General features: G+C 45.3%; 1 protein-coding gene across 5 annotated transcripts in view; it reads left to right on the forward strand.

The window, feature by feature from the left end:
• Positions 1–21,817, forward strand: part of LOC135513305 (unconventional myosin-VIIa-like) — a 108,337-nt gene that overhangs the window by 21,887 nt on the left and 64,633 nt on the right. For all 5 annotated transcript variants that reach the window (XM_064936203.1, XM_064936201.1, XM_064936204.1 and 2 more), the window contains 17 exons: positions 1,867–2,077; positions 3,609–3,744; positions 4,022–4,188; positions 6,322–6,465; positions 8,087–8,245; positions 10,361–10,456; positions 10,645–10,739; positions 10,908–10,992; positions 11,606–11,824; positions 12,412–12,621; positions 13,139–13,357; positions 13,778–13,957; positions 14,110–14,241; positions 15,208–15,378; positions 15,768–15,928; positions 17,775–17,901; positions 19,071–19,190. In XM_064936203.1, coding sequence (XP_064792275.1) covers positions 1,867–2,077; positions 3,609–3,744; positions 4,022–4,188; positions 6,322–6,465; positions 8,087–8,245; positions 10,361–10,456; positions 10,645–10,739; positions 10,908–10,992; positions 11,606–11,824; positions 12,412–12,621; positions 13,139–13,357; positions 13,778–13,957; positions 14,110–14,241; positions 15,208–15,378; positions 15,768–15,928; positions 17,775–17,901; positions 19,071–19,190 — 2,632 coding nt within the window. The remainder of the gene's footprint in view (positions 1–1,866; positions 2,078–3,608; positions 3,745–4,021; positions 4,189–6,321; positions 6,466–8,086; positions 8,246–10,360; positions 10,457–10,644; positions 10,740–10,907; positions 10,993–11,605; positions 11,825–12,411; positions 12,622–13,138; positions 13,358–13,777; positions 13,958–14,109; positions 14,242–15,207; positions 15,379–15,767; positions 15,929–17,774; positions 17,902–19,070; positions 19,191–21,817) is intronic.

Below are 21,817 nucleotides of genomic sequence, written 5' to 3' on the forward strand. Positions count from 1 at the left end.
CACCCTTCAGCTCAACCCCTCCCATCTATCTCTGAACACCTCTCAGCTCAACTCCTCCCATCTATCTCTGAACACCCTTCAGCTCAACTCCTCCCATCTATCTCTGAACACCATTCAGCTCAACTCCTCCCATCTATCTCTGAACACCATTCAGCTCAACTCCTCCCATCTCTCTCTGAACACCATTCAGCTCAACCCCTCCCATCTATCTCTGAACACCCTTCAGCTCAACTCCTCCCATCTATCTCTGAACACCATTCAGCTCAACTCCTCCCATCTATCTCTGAACACCATTCAGCTCAACCCCTCCCATCTATCTCTGAACACCATTCAGCTCAACTCCTCCCATCTATCTCTGAACACCATTCAGCTCAACTCCTCCCATCTATCTCTGAACACCCTTCAGCTCAACCCCTCCCATCTATCTCTGAACACCTCTCAGCTCAACTCCTCCCATCTATCTCTGAACACCATTCAGCTCAACTCCTCCCATCTATCTCTGAACACCATTCAGCTCAACCCCTCCCATCTATCTCTGAACACCCTTCTGCTCAACCCCTCCCATCTATCTCTGAACACCCTTCAGCTCAACTCCTCCCATCTATCTCTGAACACCCTTCAGCTCAACTCCTCCCATCTATCTCTGAACACCCTTCAGCTCAACTCCTCCCATCTATCTCTGAACACCATTCAGCTCAACTCCTCCCATCTATCTCTGAACACCCTTCAGCTCAACTCCTCCCATCTATCTCTGAACACCCTTCTGCTCAACCCCTCCCATCTATCTCTGAACACCCTTCAGCTCAACTCCTCCCATCTATCTCTGAACACCCTTCAGCTCAACTCCTCCCATCTATCTCTGAACACCATTCAGCTCAACTCCTCCCATCTATCTCTGAACACCCTTCTGCTCAACTCCTCCCATCTATCTCTGAACACCTCTCAGCTCAACTCCTCCCATCTATCTCTGAACACCCTTCAGCTCAACTCCTCCCATCTATCTCTGAACACCCTTCTGCTCAACCCCTCCCATCTATCTCTGAACACCCTTCAGCTCAACTCCTCCCATCTATCTCTGAACACCCTTCAGCTCAACTCCTCCCATCTATCTCTGAACACCCTTCTGCTCAACTCCTCCCATCTATCTCTGAACACCCTTCAGCTCAACTCCTCCCATCTATCTCTGAACACCCTTCAGCTCAACTCCTCCCATCTATCTCTGAACACCCTTCTGCTCAACTCCTCCCATCTATCTCTGAACACCCTTCAGCTTTGATTCCTATTTGCCTTATATCTTTCAAGTTCTGAACCTTTCTATTCTCATAGTTTCTACAGATTGTAAATTAGAGATACATTTTTTTGCTAAAAGCATTATTGTATTATTAATTGATTGACTGTGGCTTTTCAAATCACCCAGTAGTGCTATCTGCAGCGTTAGCTCCAGGCAAATGTTACTTTCTCCAACCATTCCTGAACCTGTGACCAAAAACAAGCTACCTCTGGACAATACCAAAACAAATGATCTAAGGACTCTGTCTCTTTGCAGCTGAATCTGCAGAGCTGGGATGGTCGTATCCACCATATATATATATATATATAAAACATTCTATTGGTTGCAAGAATTTTTACAAAATTCTAAGTTTTGAATCCTGCGTTGTTTTGCATATCGGTTCATTAAACCATGTGCCATGGAATCGGTACATTGAAAATCTCTTCCCAACTACTTTGTTACCCGTGCAGCACAGCTGTCAGTTTACGCCTTTAATCTCCCTAACGTTAGTCAGCCTTTGACTATAGTCACCGTCCTAAAGTGTGTCGAACCAATCTTTTGATTATTGCGTGGGTCGTTCGCTCGTTTCGTTACAGTTTTGAGCAGCTGTGCATCAACTTCGCCAACGAGCAGCTGCAGCAGTTCTTTGTGAAGCATGTCTTCAAGCTGGAGCAGGACGAGTACGCCCGCGAGAACATCGTCTGGAAGCACATCGAATACAACGACAACCAGAGAACACTGGACGTGCTGGCCAACAAGTCTCTTAACATCCTGGCACTTATCGACGAGGAGAGCAACTTCCCCAAGGTACCTAGTCTCCGTCTTGCACTTTAAGACCACGTCTCAAATGGCACCATATTCCCTATGTAGTGCACTACTTTAGACCAGAAGCCTAACACCCTATTCCCTATGTAGTGCACTACTTTAGACCAGGACCCTATGGCACCCTATTCCCTATGTAGTGCACTACTTTAGACCCTATGGCACCCTATTCCCTATGTAGTGCACTACTTTAGACCCTATGGCACCCTATTCCCTATGTAGTGCACTACTTTAGACCCTATGGCACCCTATTCCCTATGTAGTGCACTACTTTAGACCCTATGGCACCCTATTCCCTATGTAGTGCACTACTTTAGACCCTATGGCACCCTATTCCCTATGTAGTGCACTACTTTAGACCAGGCCCCTATGGCACCCTATTCCTTATATAGTGCACTACTTTAGACCAGGCCCCTATGGCACCCTATTCCCTATGTAGTGCACTACTTTAGACCCTATGGCACCCTATTCCCTATGTAGTGCACTACTTTAGACCCTATGACACCCTATTCCCTATGTAGTGCACTACTTTAGACCCTATGGCACCCTATTCCCTATGTAGTGCACTACTTTAGACCCTATGGCACCCTATTCCCTATGTAGTGCACTACTTTAGACCCTATGGCACCCTATTCCCTATGTAGTGCACTACTTTAGACCCTATGGCACCCTATTCCCTATGTAGTGCACTACTTTAGACCCTATGGCACCCTATTCCCTATGTAGTGCACTACTTTAGACCCTATGGCACCCTATTCCCTATGTAGTGCACTACTTTAGACCCTATGGCACCCTATTCCCTATGTAGTGCACTACTTTAGACCCTATGGCACCCTATTCCTTATATAGTGCACTACTATAGGGCCCATAGGGTTCTAGTAAACTACAGTTGACCATGTATGGAATAGGGTGCCATTTTGTAACGCATATTAATTCAGTGACACTTAAACTACTTTTTTTTGGTTGCCGTTCCCCAATTCCACGGTGCTCTGAAGTACCCACTTCGTGTGCAATTGATTATAAGGCCTATGTGTGTTATTAGGTCTACCTGAATAGCCCCTGTGGGTAGGCCAGGGAAGAGAACCAAGGCTCTAAAGTGCAAGTAACATTCCGAGTGAGGCCCTGTGATAGACTAGCGTCCTGTCTAGGTGATGTTCGTGTACATCAAGCTGCCTCAAGCTACAGAAACAAGAAGTAGTCTCTTACGCTATGGGCCGTTCTGGCTCGGACAAGTGGAAAGGTCCTAACGCTTTGGGTTCTTTGTTCTGTTGTGTCTCTCTGGATAAGAGCGTCTGCTAAATGACTTAAATGTATGTAAATGTGTCTGCGTGTCTGTCTGTGTGTCTGTCTGTGTGTCTGTCTGTCTGTGTGTCTGTCTGTCTGTGTATCTGTCTGTCTGTCTGTCTGTCTGTCTGTCTGTCTGTCTGTCTGTCTGTCTGTCTGTCTGTCTGTCTGTCTGTCTGTCCCTCTGTCCCTCTGTCCGTCTGTCCGTCTGTCCGTTTGTTTGTTTGTTTAGGGTACAGATACTACCATGATCAACAAGATGAACCAGGTACATGGGAAGGGCGATGTCTACGTTCCCCCTAAAAACAACCATGACACCCAGTTTGGAATCCAGCATTTCGCCGGGGTGGTCCACTACGATTCAAAAGGTATCCCAAAAGATTATTCAAAGACGCAAACATCGTATTGCTCGACTCTAAACTGTAATGACACAGTTTGTACCTGTGTTGGATTGAGATCCACTTGACTTATTTCAACCTGCCCACTATTTGTGTTTGATATAATCATTATAAAGTCTGTATAATGTTAACTGCGTCCCAAGATGGCACCCTATTCCCTATTTGCCCTGGTCTATAGTAGTGCACTATGTAGGGAATAGGGTGCCATTTGGGACAAGAACTAGTATAGTCTCATGTTGTTATTTAGGTTTCCTTGAGAAGAACAGAGATGCTCTGAGCACTGACCTCATCCAACTGGTGGAGAAATCGTCCAATAAGATGCTCAAGCAGGCATTCCAGAACGAGCTCTCCTCCAATGGCGAGATAGCCAGCGCCAACCCCAAGATGACCATCACTCCCAAGAACTCTCTACGGGTAAGTGGAACCCTGGGAACCCCGTGGAAAGAGGCCTAGGAAACCCCTGGAGCTGAATCAATATAACACAGATACCCAGCGGTCAAAGCTGCTTCATTGTTTGCTCTATATCGATTATTCATGACATGGGGAACCCATTGATTTTATTTAATGTTTGAGTCACTCCGATACAGTAGCATAAGAACATGGTATCATGTGTTGAATTGCAGGAAATTTGCTTTTAAACTGTAAAACATATTTAGAATCTCAGCCTCGTGGTAAAACATGTAGAATTGCTGGAAATGTGCTTTAAAATAGCTACATTTTAGAGTCACTCAGATACAGTAGCATAAGAATACATTCACTCTCTCTGTTGCTGTCTCTCTCTCTCTCTCTCTCTCTCTCTGTATCGATCTCTCTGTTGCTGTCTCTCTGTTTTTCTCTCTCTCTTGTAGTAACCAAATAAGTGCTAAACAAATAATTATATATTTTAGATTTTTCAAAGTAGACTCCCTTTGCCTTGATGACAACATTTCACACTCTTGGCATTCTCTCAACCAGCTTCACCTGGAATTCTTTTCCAACAGTCTCGAAGGAAATCCCACATATGCTGAGCACTTGTTGTATGCTTTTCCTTCACTCTGCTGTCCAATATCATCCCAAACCATCTCAATTGGGTTGAGGTCAGGTGATTGTGGAGGTCAGGTCATCTGATCAAGCACTCCATCACTCTCTTTCTTGGCCAACTAGCCCTTACACAGATGATAGTCCCTCTAAGTGCAAACCAGATGGGATGGCGTATCGCTGCAGAATGCTGTGGTAGTCATGCAGGTTAAGTGTGCCTTGATTTCTAAATTAATCACTGACAGTGTCACCAGCAAAGCAACCCCACGCCATCACACCACCTCCTCCATGCTTCACGGTGGGAACCACACATGCAGAGATCCTCCGTTCACCTACTCTGCGTCTCACAAAGACACAGCAGTTGGAACCAGAAATCTCAAATGTAGACTCATCAGACCAATCAGACTAATGTCCATTGCACGTGTTTGTTGGCCCAAGCAAGTCTCTTCTTCTTATTGGTGTCCTTCAGTAGTCGTTTCTTTGCAGCAATTCGACCAACCACTAGCGTAGCCTAGCGTAGCCTACACCATTCTAGCGTAGCCTAGTGGTTAGAGCGTTGGACTAGTAACCGGCACGTTGCAAGTTCTAACCCCTGAGCTGACAAGGTACAAATTTGTCGTTCTGCCCCTGAACAGGCAGTTAACCCACTGTTCCTCGGCTGTCATTGAACATAAGAATTTGTTCTTAACTGACTTGCCTAGTTAAATAAATAAAAATAAATGAAGACCTGATTCACACAGTCTCCTCTGAACAGCTGATGTTGAGATGTATCTTTTACTTGAACTCAGTGAAGAATTTATTTGAGCTGCAATCTGAGGTGCAGTTAGTTAACTCTAATGATCTTATCCTCTGCATCAGAGGTGACTCTGGGTCTTCCTTTCCTGTGGCGGTCCTCATGAGAGCCAGTTTCATCATAGCGCTTGATGGTTTTTGCGACTGCACTTGAAGAAACTTTAAAAGTTCTTGAAATGTTCCGTATTGACTGGCCTTCATTTTTTAAAGTAATGATGAACTGTCGTTTCTCTTTTCTTATTTGAGCTGTTCTTGCCATAATATGGACTTTTACCAAATAGGGCTATCCTCAGTATACCACCCCTACCTTGTCACAACACAACTGATTGGCTCATACGCATTAAGAAGGAAATAAATTCCACAAATTAACTTCTAACAAGGCACACCTGTTAATTGTAATGCATTCCAGGTGACTACCTCATGAAGCTGGTTGAGAGAATGCCAAGAGTGTGCAAAGCTGTCATCAAGGCAAAGGGTGGCTACTTTGAAGAATCTTAAATCTAAAATATATTTTGATTTGTTGAACACTTTTTTGGTTGCTACATGATTCCATATGTGTTATTTCATAGTTGTGATGTCATCACTATTATTCTACAATGTAGAAAATAGTACAAATAAAGAAAAACCCTGGAATGAGTAGGTGTGTCCAAACTTTTGACTGGTACTGTGTATTCTATATACTGTATATATATGTATATTTCTGTCTTGATATATTTCACTCTCTTTCTTTCTCTACAGCAGCAAACGGTTGATGCTAAGAAGCGTGCTCCTACGCTGAGCGGCCAATTCCGTCAGTCCCTAGACGCCCTGATGAAGACCTTGACCGCCTGCCAGCCCTACTTCATCCGCTGCATTAAGCCCAACGACTTCAAGAAGCCTATGGTGTGTCAGAAGTCCAATTCAATTAGGGATAATATGTACTTCTATGGTTTTAATACAGTCACCTTAATAAATTATGATGTTTTGAAATGTCTTTCACTCATTGCAACTGTCCAGTAAAAAAAAAAAGAAATCACACTTTTTAAAAGTTCATATTCTCTTAACTCATACCCAGATAATGTTGTTGTCTCATCCTATACTCATATTTCTGGCCAAAGCATAAATTGGAGAAAAAAAAGACTCCTAAATCCACACCTCAAACTTGTATCTCAGACTGTTTTCAAAAATGTTTGCTATTTCATCATCGAACATGATGTCATGTTGGCTCACTGGTTGAGCTGGCCAATCAACGGTCTACTCACATTAATATTTTTAATGACCATTATATGCCCACACCGTTCTGTTGTTGGGGTACTCCCACACCATTCTGTTGTTGTGGTACTCCCACACCATTCTGTTTTTGGGGTACTCACACACCATTCTGTTGTTGGGGTACTCACACACCATTCTGTTGTTGGGGTACTCCTACACCATTCTGTTGTTGGGGTACTCACACACCATTCTGTTGTTGGGGTACTCCCACACCATTCTGTTGTTGGGGTACTCCCACACCATTCTGTTGTTGGGGTACTCCCACACCATTCTGTTGTTGGGGTACTCCCACACCATTCTGTTGTTGGGGTACTCCCACACCATTCTGTTGTTGGGGTACTCACACACCATTCTGTTGTTGGGGTACTCCTACACCATTCTGTTGTTGGGGTACTCACACACCATTCTGTTGTTGGGGTACTCACACACCATTCTGTTGTTGGGGTACGCCCACACCATTCTGTTGTTGGGGTACTCCCACACCATTCTGTTGTTGGGGTACTCCCACACCATTCTGTTGTTGGGATACTCCTACACCATTCTGTTGTTGGTGTATGACAACACCATTCTGTTGTTGGGGTACTCCCACACCATTCTGTTGTTGGGGTATTCACACACCATTCTGTTGTTGGGGTACTCCCACACCATTCTGTTGTTGGGGTACTCCCACACCATTCTGTTGTTGGGGTACTCCCACACTATTCTGTTGTTGGGGTACTCCCACACCATTCTGTTGTTGGGGTACTCCCACACCATTCTGTTGTTGGTGTACGCCCACACCATTCCAACACAGAAAATCTGCATTTGAACATACTCAATTACCATATTTCACTCATATTGTAATTAAATATTGGTATTTCATAGAAATATGGAAACAATTGATAGTTACTTTAACATCCATTTTTATCTCAAACTGTTTCTCCTATTAGACCATCCCACTGGCCTAAAGATGGACTGTATGCTTCCCTGTTTTAGCTGTTTGACAGGGATCTGTGTATGCTTCCCTGTTTTAGCTGTTTGACAGGGATCTGTGTATGCTTCCCTGTTTGACAGGGATCTGTGTATGCTTCCCTGTTTTAGCTGTTTGACAGGGATCTGTGTATGCTTCCCTGTTTTAGCTGTTTGATAGGGATCTGTGTATGCTTCCCTGTTTGACAGGGATCTGTGTATGCTTCCCTGTTTTAGCTGTTTGACAGGGATCTGTGTATGCTTCCCTGTTTGACAGGGATCTGTGTATGCTTCCCTGTTTTAGCTGTTTGACAGGGATCTGTGTATGCGTCAGCTGCGCTACTCTGGGATGATGGAGACCATTAGGATCAGGAAGGCTGGCTATCCTATCCGCTACACCTTCGATGAATTCCTGGAGCGATATCGCGTGCTTCTCAAAAGCAGCCTCTGTGACCCCAAAGTGGTGAGAAGAAATGTTGCTGTTTATATTGTTGTTGTTCATTGCGTCATTGCAACTTTGCTCCATCTTGTGTCTCAAACAACATCCGGTGAAATTACAGAGCGAGAAACTCAAATTCTCAAACATAAAAACAAACATAAAAGATACAAGTGTTAAACACCAGCTTAAATATAAACTTCTTGTTAATCTAACTGCTGTGTCAGATTTCAAAAAGGCTTAGCGGCGAAAGCAAACCATGCGATTATCTGAGGACAGCGCCCAGCAGACAAATCATTACAAACAGTAACAAGCCAGGTAGAGGAGTAACAAAAGTCAGAAATAGCGATAAAATGTATCACTTACCTTTGATGATCTTCATATGGTTGCACTACGAAGACTCCATGTTACACAATAAATGTTTGTTTAGTTCGATAATGTCCCTCTTTATGTCCAAAAACCTCAGTTTTGTGTGTTTTGTTCAGCAATCCATTGGAACAAAGAGCGGTCACAACAGACAGACAAAAAACATAAATAGTACTATAAAAGTTTGTAGAAACATGTCAAACGATGTTAAAAATCAATCCTCGGGTGGTTTTTGTCATAAATAATCAATAATATTTCAACCGGACAAAAGTTTTGTCAATAGAAAAGGAGAAACAAGAAAGGTGCGCTCCCGATCGCTTGCTGGACTCATGTCTGGAAATTTCCAATGTCCACTCATTGAAAGTGCTGTATCTCCCTCATTTTTCAGAGTAATAGCCTGAAACAATGCCTAAAGACTGGCCGCATGTAGCAGAAGCCACAGAGATCGCAAACTGGGTCTTAAGTCTTTGTATGGTGGATAGGCTTTCAATGGAAAAACAGCCTTTCAAAATAATAGTACTTCCTGGATGGATTTTCCTCAGGTTTTCGCCTGCCATATCAGTTCTGTTATACTCACAGACATTATTTTAACCTCTTGATACTAGGGGCAGTATTTAGATTTTTGGATGAAAAACGTACCCAAATGAAACTGCCTATTTCTCAGGCCCAGAAGTTAGAATTTGTATAAAATTGGCAGATTAGGATAGAAATCACAAAATATTGTCTGTGAGTATAACATAACTGATATTGCAGGCGAAAACCTGAGGAAAATCCAACCAGGAAGTGCTAATTTTCTGAAACCTCTCTGTTCCATTGCATGCCTACCCTCCATTTAAAGGGATATCAACCAGATTTCCCTATGGCTGCCACATGGTGTGAACAGTCTTTAGACATAGTTTCAGGCTTTTATTCTGAAGAATGAGACAGAATGATAACATCATGTCAGTGGATAGCTGGGTGTCCTTATATTTTTGCATGCGTGAGCAGCTTGTAGCACACCTTTTCTCTCTCTCGCCTATTAAAAAAAGCTACTGTCCGGTTGAAATATTATAGATCATTTATTGTAAAAACAGCCTGAGGATTGATTTTAAAAAACGTTGAAAAATGTTTCTACGAACTTTACTATTTGGAATTTTCGTCTGCTCGTGGTGAGCCTGTGGATTACTGAACAAAACGCGCCAACAAAATGGAAGTATTTAGGATATAAAAATAATCTTTATGGAACAAAAGGAACATTTATTGTGTAACTGAGAGTCTCGTGAGTGCAAACCTCCAAAGATCATCAAAGGTAAGCAATTAATTGTATTGCTTTTATGACTTTCGTGACCAATCTACTTTGCTGCTAGCTGTTTGTAATGTTTTGTCTGCTGGGAGAGCTGTCCTAACATAAACGCTTGGATAGCTTTCGCTGTAAAGCTTTTTTGAAATCTGACATGCCAGGTGGATTAACAACAAGCTAAGCTGTATTTTGGTATATTGCACTTGTGATTTCATGAAAATTTAATATTTTTAGTAATTTAATTTGAATTTGGCGCTCTGCAATTCAGCGGATGTTGATAAAAATGATCCCTCTAAACGGATTGGTGCGCCAAGAAGTTAACAGTTTTTGAAACTTTAGAGTGTTTTCTATATACATATCCTAGCTTCTGGGCCTGAGTAGCAGGCAGTTTACTTTGGGCACGCCTTTCATCCAAATGCTGCCCCCTAGAGAAGTTAAATATGATCGGCAATTAGCTTCTTAACATGGCATGTAAATAAAATGTATATTTTTCCTAGGAATCTCCACAGAAATGCGCTGAATGGATCTGTGAGACCGTTCTTGCTGGACAAGATGGTGACTGGAAGACTGGCAAGACAAAGATATTTCTGAAGGTAACCATGCTGACCTCTCACAGATAACTCTAATCTCTAAATAGTATGGTTGTCCAGGTTCCAGGTTTAAAGAATGAAGGAGTGGTTGATGGATGGATGGATGGATGGGTAGAGGATGGATAGATTTGATGGATTGAAGGATGGATGGATTGATTGATTGATTGAGCTTTCCATTCCTCTAATCTCAGGACTTCCATGACACTATGCTGGAGCTGGAGAGAATGAAGGAGTTGAATGAGAAAGCCCTTCTGATACAGAGGGTCCTGCGTGGCTACAAATATCGGTATGATATTGGGCCAAGCAGCTGAATATACTGTCTCTACATTGAGCCATATGACCCCTGGTCAAAAGTAAAGCATTATATAGGGAATAGGGGTGCCGTTGTGGATGTAGGCTATTGTAGTCTTGTGATGTGACAGTCAATTGAGATGTCCTTGTCTTCGATATGTAGGAGACAGTTCCTGAGACAGAGGTCCTCTGCGCTGGTCATTCAGAAAAACTGGAGAGGCTACAAAGGCAGAAAGCTCTACAGAGTGGTGAGTTACCGGCTGTTAACGTATTCCACATAGAGATCAAAGACAATCTGTGATGACGAACGTAAACGTACCGAAAGCATATTAAAAGACTGTTAAGAACAGTGAACACTAAACATATTAGACTGCTAAGAACGTTTAACACGAAACATATTACAAGACTGCTAAGAACGTTCAACAGGAAACATATTAGACTGTTAAGAACGTTTAACAGGGAACATATTAGACTGTTAAGAACGTTTAACACAAAACATATTACAAGACTGTTAAGAACGTTTAACAGGGAACATATTAGACTGTTAAGACCGTTCAACAGGGAACATATTAGACTGTTAAGAACGTTTAACACGAAACATATTAGACTGTTAAGAACGTTTAACAGGGAACATATTAGACTGTTAAGAACGTTTAACAGGGAACATATTAGACTGCTAAGAACGTTTAACAGGGAACATATTAGACTGCTAAGAACGTTTAACAGGGAACATATTAGACTGCTAAGAACGTTTAACAGGGAACATATTAGACTGCTAAGAACGTTCAACAGGGAACATATGCGTAGCCAAAACCTGTTAGAATAAAACAGACAACATGTTTATGGCCTTCTCTCCTCCAGGTCCAGCTGGGTTTTGCTCGTCTGCAGGCGAAGGTCCGAGCCCGCCAGCTGCAACACCACTACCAACAGAAGAGGGTCGCTGCGGTCCGACTCCAGGCACAGACACGGGGGTACCTGGCCAGGAAGGAGTGGCAGAGGAAGAGGCGAGCAGTGATCCTCTTGCAGACGAACACCAGGGGAATGCTGGCCAGGAAACAAGTGAAGAAGATGAAGAGAGATGTAAGATAAGCTCTCTTACACCTTCACCTTTTTTTTTTCAAGATGACATGCTCACTGTATGTGTAGTATATGCGTGTATTTCCTGATAATAAAGAGTCAATATGTTAGATATATGTTCTGTGCTCTTTGTGGCGGCAGCGTAGCCTAGTGGTTAGAGCGTTGGACTAGTAATCGTAAGGTTGCGAGTTCAAACCCCGAGCTGACAAGTTACAAATCTGTCGTTCTGCCCCTGAACAGGCAGTTAACCCACTGTTCCTAGGCCGTCATTGAAAATAAGAATTTGTTCTTAACTGACTTGCCTAGTAAAATAAAACAATAAAAAAAAATGTTTTCAATTGTGGGGCTCTACTAGGCAGGGTTCCTGTTACACACTTTGCGACAACCGTTGTTGTAAAAGGAGCTTTATAAATACATTGGATGGTTTGATTGCTTGGTTGATTGATTGACATGACTGTTTGACTTATTTCTGATCAGCATCGTGAGGAGAGACTTGACTGATTTGATTTCAATCAATCAATAATTAAATCTAACTATCTGCCTCGTTAAATCAGTTATTGATTGTTTTCCTGAACTCCTGTTGTTCCTAGATGTTCCTGTCGGCTAAGGAGCGTCGCGAGGAAGAGTTGGCAGCCCTGGAGAGGCAAAGACGTCTAAACCAGGTGCTCCAGCAGAAGAAAGAGAAAGAGGCCAGCACCCAATCAGAATCAATCACAGCACAGGAAATGGTGGACGACATCTTCGGGTTCCTGCCCAATATGGTGGGAGGGCAGGAGGGACAAGCTCCAGCTGGATTCAAGGTTAAGGACCTCTCTAATCGATGTAGTGTGTATTGTGGTAAAATACTGGTATTGCAGCATCCCTGAAGGGTGGATGAGTTCCAACCTACCGATTTAGAAAACCAGAGGTGCTACATTCAAGTGTTGCATTGTTATCACGGTCCTTTTTGTCCCTAAGTGCACCCTCTAGATTGTTTTACACTGTGGTCCCATCCCCCTTTTGATGATGCTTCCAACCCTTGTAACACCATGCCACTGTCCCAGAGCCTTGTTAAACCACATTCTGTTTTTAGTCAAGGTTTTCACGAGACCTCAAAATCACAATATCCATTATCTCTGTCTTCTTCTTCTCCTTCTCCTTCTCCTTCTTCTTCTTCTCCTTCTCCTTCTCCTTCTTCTTCTTCTTCTTCTTCCTCTACTTCTTCTTCTTCTTCTTCTTCTACTTCTTCTTCTTCTTCTTCTTCTTCTTCTTCTTCTTCTTCTTCTTCTTCTTCTTCTTCTTCTTCTACTTCTTCTTCTTCTTCTTCTCCATCCTCAGGACCTGGAGAAGCAGGGAGAGCGGACCAGACCAGAGGAGGTGGATCTGGACGACCTGCCCATGGTAGAGGACATCCCCGAGGAGGACTACGACGACCTGGATGAGTATTCCTTCTCCAAGTTTGCCTCCATGTACTTCCAGGGCGCCGCCACGCCAACACACATCCGCCAGAGGCTCAGACAGCCACTACTCTACCACGAAGACGAAGGAGATGTTGTGGTAAATCCCATTTAAAAAATATATATTCACGAGAGAGTTCAGCAACAAACAAACAAAAAACATCCAATAGAACCTCCCGACTTGGCACAGAACTCGCCTTGTGGAAAGTGACCGGGAACATTGAATAAACTGTCCGTGGCATCACAGTGTCCGCCCTTGTTGTGAGATCAAAAGGTTTTCTGAACTCATAGTCTTTTATGATCTTCACACTTTCGGAAGCTTTCCTAAAACTCAGCTTTCAACGTTTCTTAAAAGAACCATTGTTTAATGACAGTAAATACCGTACGTTTCACTTACTTTAACTTTATTTGATCCTCTGTTTGATGAACATTTAATAAAAAACATTTAAATAGAAAAATTGTTCACAGAAAAAGAAAAAAAATCAATCCATCGTTGTGTTTTCTCTCTCTCTGTCTGCAGGCCTCCATGACAGTCTGGTGGATCATCCTGAGGTTCATGGGGGATCTGCCGGAGCCCAAGCTGGTGCAGGGCCAGGGGGCCAGGGGCCTCAGGGGGTCAAACATGGTTAACAACTCCCTGGATGCGGACCTGGCCTTGAGACAGGACAGGAGGTTGAGCCACATGGTGGGCCTGGATCAGGTAAGGACCACTGGGGTTAGTCCGAGCAGGACAAGAAACACAGCAGAATGATGGACGCCATTTTCTTTTCGTTCTTTTTTTTCTGCACAGTTTCAGTGAATTTTCTTCCTGTTGTCTCCACTATAATGTTAATGAATTAATGTATTTTATAGAGGGTTCTGAGGAACCAGAAAAACCGTAAAGTGTCCACAGTACCAGAGGAACCTGCTCCTAAAGGGAGGAAGGGCTCCACCTTTACAGACCTGCTGTCCCGGAACCGTAAGGCGTCTGCCAAGCCTGAAGAGGTGATGTTCTTTATTCTCTAGGTCACCACGCCAACATTAACACACACACGCAGGCAGGCAGGCAGGCAGGCAGGCAGGCACACACACACACACACACACACACACACACACACACACACACACACACACACACACACACACACACACACAAACACAAACAAACAACCTTCTTCATCTGTTGACAATTATAACCTCTGACCTGGAGGGCCCACAGTCTAAACGTCAATTTTTTGGGCTAGCTGATTGGCTGAAACACCAGGAGTAAGCTTAATCTGTTTTTATTTTTTTATTTCACCTTTATTTAACCAGGTAGGCTAGTTGAGAACAAGTTCTCATTTACAACTGCGACCTGGCCAAGATAAAGCACAGCAGTGTGAACAGACAACACAGAGTTACACATGGAGTAAACAATTAACAAGTCAATAACACAGTAGGAAAAAAAAGGGGAGTCTATATACAATGTGTGCAAAAGGCATGAGGAGGTAGGCGAATAATTACAATATTGCAGATTAACACTGGATTGATAAATAATCATGTACAGGTAGAGATATTGGTGTGCAAAAGAGCAGAAAAGTAAATAAATAAAAACTGTGGGGATGAGGTAGGTGAAAATGGGTGGGCTATTTACCAATAGATTATGTACAGCTGCAGCGATCGGTTAGCTGCTCAGATAGCTGATGTTTGAAGTTGGTGAGGGAGATAAAGGTCTCCAACTTCAGCGATTTTTGCAATTCGTTCCAGTCACAGGCAGCAGAGTACTGGAACGAAAGGCGGCCGAATGAGGTGTTGGCTTTAGGGATGATCAGTGAGATACACCTGCTGGAGCGCGTGCTACGGATGGGTGTTGCCATCGTGACCAGTGAACTGAGATAAGGCGGAGCTTTACCTAGCATGGCCTTGTAGGAACCTGTGTCCGGGAAACCACCCCAATAAAGCCTGAATGTTTACTTCCTTTGTGGTCCTCAGGTGATACTGAACCGGAAGGGTTCCTCGGCTGTAGACGCGACGCCCCGAGCCAGGAAGGGTTCTACGTTCACCAACATGCTGAGTGGGGGCAGAAAGACCTCTTCCATCCCTGAGGAGGTCCCAGCCTCTCCCTCTAGGGGCATGAGGAAACCCTCTATCATCCAGGAGGAGGTGAGACTGAGAACTGGGTCTGAAATGCACCCTATTCCCTATATAGTGCACTATTGGGCCCTTGTCAAAAAAGTTGTGCACTATATAGGGAATAGGGTGCCATTTATAGTTCACTATATAAGGAATAGGGTGCCATTTATAGTGCACTATATAGGGAATAGGGTGCCATTTATAGTGCACGATATAGGGAATTGGGTGCCATTTAGGACGAAAGCTGAGCACTGAGCCCAGGGTCCAAAGATCAAGAGGCCCAGTAAAACCACAACAGTGTCCACAATATCTAGACTAAACATTAAAACGGGGCGACAACCGGGTAGCCTCGAGATGGGAGAGGCGGCCTGCAACCAGAGAGTGATCTTTGTGATGTGTACGGTGTTGTGTCCCCCCAGTCAGAGGAAGGAGAAGAGGTTTCCAAGCCGCCCACTGTGCAAACCATCAGTGAGGAAGACGAGATACTGGTAGGAGAGGGACCCACCCTCGACCGGCCAATGACTGCTCTGGAAAAGTTGCACAGCATCGTGGGTTACGCCATCGTCAGAAGAGACCTCAGGTGTGTGACTCAGCTGTGGCTCTGGCTGCACTTTGCCCTTTGTTGCCTCTCCCTCTCTCTATCCTCTCCCCCTCTCTTGCCTCTCCCTCTCTCTATCCTCTCCCTCTCTCTTGCCTCTCCCTCTCTCTTGCCTCTCCCTCTCTCTATCCTCTCCCTCCCTCTTTATTCTCCCTCTCACTTGCCTCTCCCTCTCACTTGCCTCTCCCTCTCACTTGCCTCTCCTTCTCTCTATCCTCTCCCTCTCTCTTGCCTCCCTCCATCTCTCTTCCCTCTCTCTCTCTTTCCTCTCCCTCTCTCCTGCCTCTCCCTCTCTCTTTCATCTCCCTCTCTCTTTGCCCTCTCTTTCCTCCCCCTCTCTCTTTACTCTCTCTCCCTCTCTCTTTCCTCTCCCTCTCTCTTTACTCTCCCTCTCTCTCCCTCTCTATTTGCCCTCTCTTTCCTCTCCCTCTCTCTTTGCCCTCTCTTTCACCTCCCTCTCTCTTTGCCCTCCCTTTCCCTCTCTCTTTGCCCTCTCTTTCCTCTCCCTCTCTCTTTGCCCTCTCTTTCCTCTCCCTCTCTCTTTGCCCTATCTTTCCTCTCCCTCTCTCTTTGCCCTCTCTTTCCTCTCCCTCTCTCTTTGGCCTCTCTTTCCTCTCCCTCTCTCTTTGCCCTCTCTTTCCTCTCCCTCTCTCTTTGCCCTCTCTTTCCTCTCCCTCTCTCTTTGGCCTCTCTTTCCTCTCCCTCTCTCTTTGCCCTCTCCTTCATCGCCCTCTCTCTTTGCCCTCTCTTTCCTCTCCCTCTCTCTTTCCTCTCCCTCTCTCCTGCCTCTCCCTCTCTCTTTCATCTCCCTCTCTCTTTGCCCTCTCTTTCCTCCCCCTCTCTCTTTACTCTCTCTCCCTCTCTCTTTCCTCTCCCTCTCTCTTTACTCTCCCTCTCTCTCCCTCTCTCTTTGCCCTCTCTTTCCTCTCCCTCTCTCTTTGCCCTCTCTTTCACCTCCCTCTCTCTTTGCCCTCCCTTTCCTCTCCCTCTCTCTTTGCCCTCTCTTTCCTCTCCCTCTCTCTTTGCCCTATCTTTCCTCTCCCTCTCTCTTTGCCCTCTCTTTCCTCTCCCTCTCTCTTTGCCCTCTCTTTCCTCTCCCTCTCTCTTTGCCCTATCTTTCCTCTCCCTCTCTCTTTGCCCTCTCTTTCCTCTCCCTCTCTCTTTGGCCTCTCTTTCCTCTCCCTCTCTCTTTGCCCTCTCTTTCCTCTCCCTCTCTCTTTGCCCTCTCTTTCCTCTCCCTCTCTCTTTGGCCTCTCTTTCCTCTCCTCTCTCTTTGCCCTCTCCTTCATCGCCCTCTCTCTTTGGCCTCTCTTTCCTCTCCCTCTCTCTTTGCCCTATCTTTCCTCTCCCTCTCTCTTTGGCCTCTCTTTCCTCTCCCTCTCTCTTTGCCCTCTCCTTCATCGCCCTCTCTCTTTTCCCTCTCCTTCATCGCCCTCTCTCTTTGGCCTCTCTTTCCTCTCCCTCTCTCTTTGGCCTCTCTTTCCTCTCCCTCTCTCTTTGCCCTCTCTTTCCTCTCCCTCTCTCTTTGGCCTCTCTTTCCTCTCCCTCTCTCTTTGCCCTCTCCTTCATCGCCCTCTCTCTTTGGCCTCTCTTTCCTCTCCCTCTCTCTTTGCCCTCTCTTTCCTCTCCCTCTCTCTTTGGCCTCTCTTTCCTCTCCCTCTCTCTTTGCCCTCTCTTTCCTCTCCCTCTCTCTTTGCCCTCTCTTTCCTCTCCCTCTCTCTTTCATCTCTCTCTCTTTGCCCTCACTTTCCTCTCCCTCTCTCTTTGCCCTCTCTTTAATCTCCCTCTCTCTTTGCCCTCCCTCTGTTCCTCTGTTTTCTCCACGTAGAGATGAGATCTATTGTCAGATCTGTAAGCAGCTGCAGGAGAACGGTAACCGCAGCAGTTTCTACCGAGGTTGGATCCTTCTGTCCATCTGTCTGGGGATCTTCCCCCCCACTGAACGCTTCATCAAGGTAGGTCCTCCCTCCTGTCCTTGCAGATAAAAAGCTGTGCGTGATGACGTAGTGCACATAAAAATAACTTTTACAGTTAAGTTCCGAAAATAAAATCCAAATGAAATGGGTTTCCATCGCATTTTCAGAATCCACTGATGGATTTGTCACAAGAAACATTTTGTTATATAGCGAATGTACCCACTCATGTCTTGGCACTGCGTTCTAGCCAACAACTCGCAGATATTTAGTGCGGGTCGGCTAGCCTGCATGATGAGATTATTATGGACAGAAAAGTGAGATTGGTTACATTAGTCAAACGGCAGCCCAGCATCGATCATCGTGTCACCAGAATAAGACCCTCAATATTTATTGGAGAGGAGATTCAAGCTCGTCACCGTGCACTTTCACCACCCTGTGAAGTTGATCATGACTTATTTTATCTGTAGCTCTAATAAACTGCTTGGTTTCCCTGAGTCGTAGTGGGAGGACCACACACCATATCATCGCGTAACTCCAAGTTTACTTTGATGTGATGGTTATTATATCAATTTTTCTGCATAAAGCCGTTTCTTCCTCCACTTCTCGCATTACTAATTTTACCGACACAAGTATCTCACCTTGTCGAGCGCGTTTTGTTTTGTTGACATTTGGTTGGAAAGTTTACATCAGGTTTCCAGGTTTCCATCAGGCACGTCGTGACATTTGTTTTTACCCCATTTGTAATTTACTCGCTTAAAAAGGTTGGGTGGAAACCAGGTTAGTGAATGATTTACGTAAAGTCTGAGTTGCCCGTGCATTATCACAACTCTGAATGGGCCCATGCATTATCACAACACTGAATGGGCCCGTGCATTATCACACCTCTGAATGGACCCATGCATTATCACAACTCTGAATGGACCCATGCATTATCACAACTCTGAATGGACCCATGCATTATCACAACTCTGAATGGGCCCGTGCATTATCACACCTCTGAATGGGCCCATGCATTATCACAACTCTGAATGGGCCCATGCATGATCACAACTCTGAATGGGCCCATGCATTATCACAACTCTGAATGGACCCATGCATTATCACAACTCTGAATGGACCCATGCATTATCACAACTATGACTATGATATAGTCTAGATTAATAAGGTCCTACATTGACTGATCACTCACTCTCTCTCCCTTCCTACAGTTCCTTCAGAGCTTCATCCGCTTCGGCCCGATGGGCTACGCCCCCTACTGTGCCAAGAGACTGAGACGCACCGTAGCCAATGGGGTTAGAGGAGAACCTCCGAGCTGGCTGGAACTAGAGGTGAGAGGGAACTAGGGATATCTTTTTATTTTTTTATTTAAATATTGATGTTTAAAGCAGCCATTGATTTTCGCATTCATACATTGAAAATGATAACCTTCTTATTACTGCTGTCCCTCGACCCAATCAGCAACAATGGTATTTAATGCCGTTTTAGGGTTCTCTGCCGTGTGCCTCTCTTACATGTTCTCAGTGGTCAGTACATGGGACCTTCATGTCCCGCTTCTCATCAATGTGATGACTCGTGGCAGTGATGTATGACAGCGTGTTAACAGACCTATGATGTTGAGGAGCTCGTTCCTTGTACACTTTCTCCGGGCCGGGGTCGTCACGGTTTTTCAACATCTTTTTGTAGTCTGGTTCAAGATATGCCATCAGGGCATTGAAGCAGACGTCCTCTACCTGTTATTGGTAGTTTGGGGCCTGGTAGTGGTAGTTTGGGGCCTGTTAGTGGTAGTTTGGGACCTGTTAGTGGTAGTTTGGGACCTGTTAGTGGTAGTTTGGGACCTGTTAGTGGTAGTTTGGGGCCTGTTAGTGGTAGTTTGGGGCCTGTTAGTGGTAGTTTGGGGCCTGTTAGTGGTAGTTTGGAGCCAGTTAGTGGTAGTTTGGGGCCTGTTAGTGGTAGTTTGGGACCTGTTATTGGTAGTTTGGGGCCTGTTAGTGGTAGTTTGGGGCCTGTTAGTGGTAGTTTGGGGCCTGTTAGTGGTAGTTTGGTGATCGGGGCCTGTTAGTGGTAGTTTGGGGCCTGTTAGTGGTAGTTTGGTGATCGGGGCCTGTTAGTGGTAGTTTGGGACCTGTTAGTGGTAGTTTGGGGCCTGTTAGTGGTAGTTTGGGGCCTGTTAGTGGTAGTTTGGGGCCTGTTAGTGGTAGTTTGGGGCCTGGTAGTGGTAGTTTGGGGCCTGTTAGTGGTAGTTTGGGGCCTGTTAGTGGTAGTTTGGAGCCTGTTAGTGGTAGTTTGGGGCCTGTTAGTGGTAGTTTGGGGCCTGGTAGTGGTAGTTTGGGGCCTGTTAGTGGTAGTTTGGGACCTGTTAGTGGGAGTTTGGGGCCTGTTAGTGGTAGTTTGGGGCCTGTTAGTGGTAGTTTGGGACCTGTTAGTGGTAGTTTGGGGCCTGTTAGTGGTAGTTTGGGACCTGTTAGTGGGAGTTTGGGGCCTGTTAGTGGTAGTTTGGGGCTTGTTAGTGGTAGTTTGGGGCCTGTTAGTGGTAGTTTGGAGCCTGTTAGTGGTGGTTTGGGGCCTGTTAGTGGTAGTTTGGGGCCTGTTAGTGGTAGTTTGGGGCCTGTTAGTGGTAGTTTGGGGCCTGTTAGTGGTAGTTTGGGGCCTGTTAGTGGTAGTTTGGTGATCGGGACCTGTTAGTGGTAGTTTGGAGCCTGTTAGTGGTAGTTTGGGGCCTGTTAGTGGTAGTTTGGGGCCTGTTAGTGGTAGTTTGGGGCCTGTTAGTGGTAGTTTGGGGCCTGTTAGTGGTAGTTTGGGGCCTGTTAGTGGTAGTTTGGAGCCTGTTAGTGGTAGTTTGGAGCCTGTTAGTGGTAGTTTGGGGCCTGTTAGTGGTAGTTTGGGGCCTGTTAGTGGTAGTTTGGGGCCTGTTAGTGGTAGTTTGGGGCCTGTTAGTGGTAGTTTGGGGCCTGTTAGTGGTAGTTTGGGGCCTGTTAGTGGTAGTTTGGAGCCTGTTAGTGGTAGTTTGGAGCCTGTTAGTGGTAGTTTGGGGCCTGTTAGTGGTAGTTTGGGGCCTGTTAGTGGTAGTTTGGGGCCTGTTAGTGGTAGTTTGGGGCCTGTTAGTGGTAGTTTGGGACCTGGTAGTGGTAGTTTGGGGCCTGTTAGTGGTAGTTTGGGACCTGTTAGTGGTAGTTTGGGGCCTGGTAGTGGTAGTTTGGGACCTGTTAGTGGTAGTTTGGGGCCTGTTAGTGGTAGTTTGGGGCCTGTTAGTGGTAGTTTGGAGCCAGTTAGTGGTAGTTTGGGGCCTGTTAGTGGTAGTTTGGGGCCGGTTAGTGGTAGTTTGGAGCCAGTTAGTGGTAGTTTGGGGCCTGGTAGTGGTAGTTTGGGGCCTGTTAGTGGTAGTTTGGGGCCTGTTAGTGGTAGTTTGGGACCTGTTAGTGGTAGTTTGGAGCCTGTTAGTGGTAGTTTGGGGCCTGTTAGTGGTAGTTTGGGGCCTGTTAGTGGTAGTTTGGGGCCTGTTAGTGGTAGTTTGGGACCTGTTAGTGGTAGTTTGGAGCCTGTTAGTGGTAGTTTGGGGCCTGTTAGTGGTAGTTTGGGGCCTGTTAGTGGTAGTTTGGGGCCTGTTAGTGGTAGTTTGGGACCTGTTAGTGGTAGTTTGGGGCCTGTTAGTGGTAGTTTGGGACCTGTTAGTGGTAGTTTGGGACCTGTTATTGGTAGTTTGGGGCCTGTTAGTGGGAGTTTGGTGATCGGGACCTGTTAGTGGTAGTTTGGGGCCTGTTAGTGGTAGTTTGGAGCCTGTTAGTGGTAGTTTGGGGCCTGTTAGTGGTAGTTTGGGGCCTGTTAGCGGTAGTTTGGGGCCTGTTAGTGGTAGTTTGGGGCCTGTTAGTGGTAGTTTGGAGCCTGTTAGTGGTAGTTTGGGGCCTGTTAGTGGTAGTTTGGTGATCGGGACCTGTTAGTGGTAGTTTGGGGCCTGTTA

This window comes from Oncorhynchus masou, chromosome 24 (genome assembly GCF_036934945.1).
Source record: "Oncorhynchus masou masou isolate Uvic2021 chromosome 24, UVic_Omas_1.1, whole genome shotgun sequence".
In the NCBI taxonomy this organism is placed as follows: domain Eukaryota; kingdom Metazoa; phylum Chordata; class Actinopteri; order Salmoniformes; family Salmonidae; genus Oncorhynchus; species Oncorhynchus masou.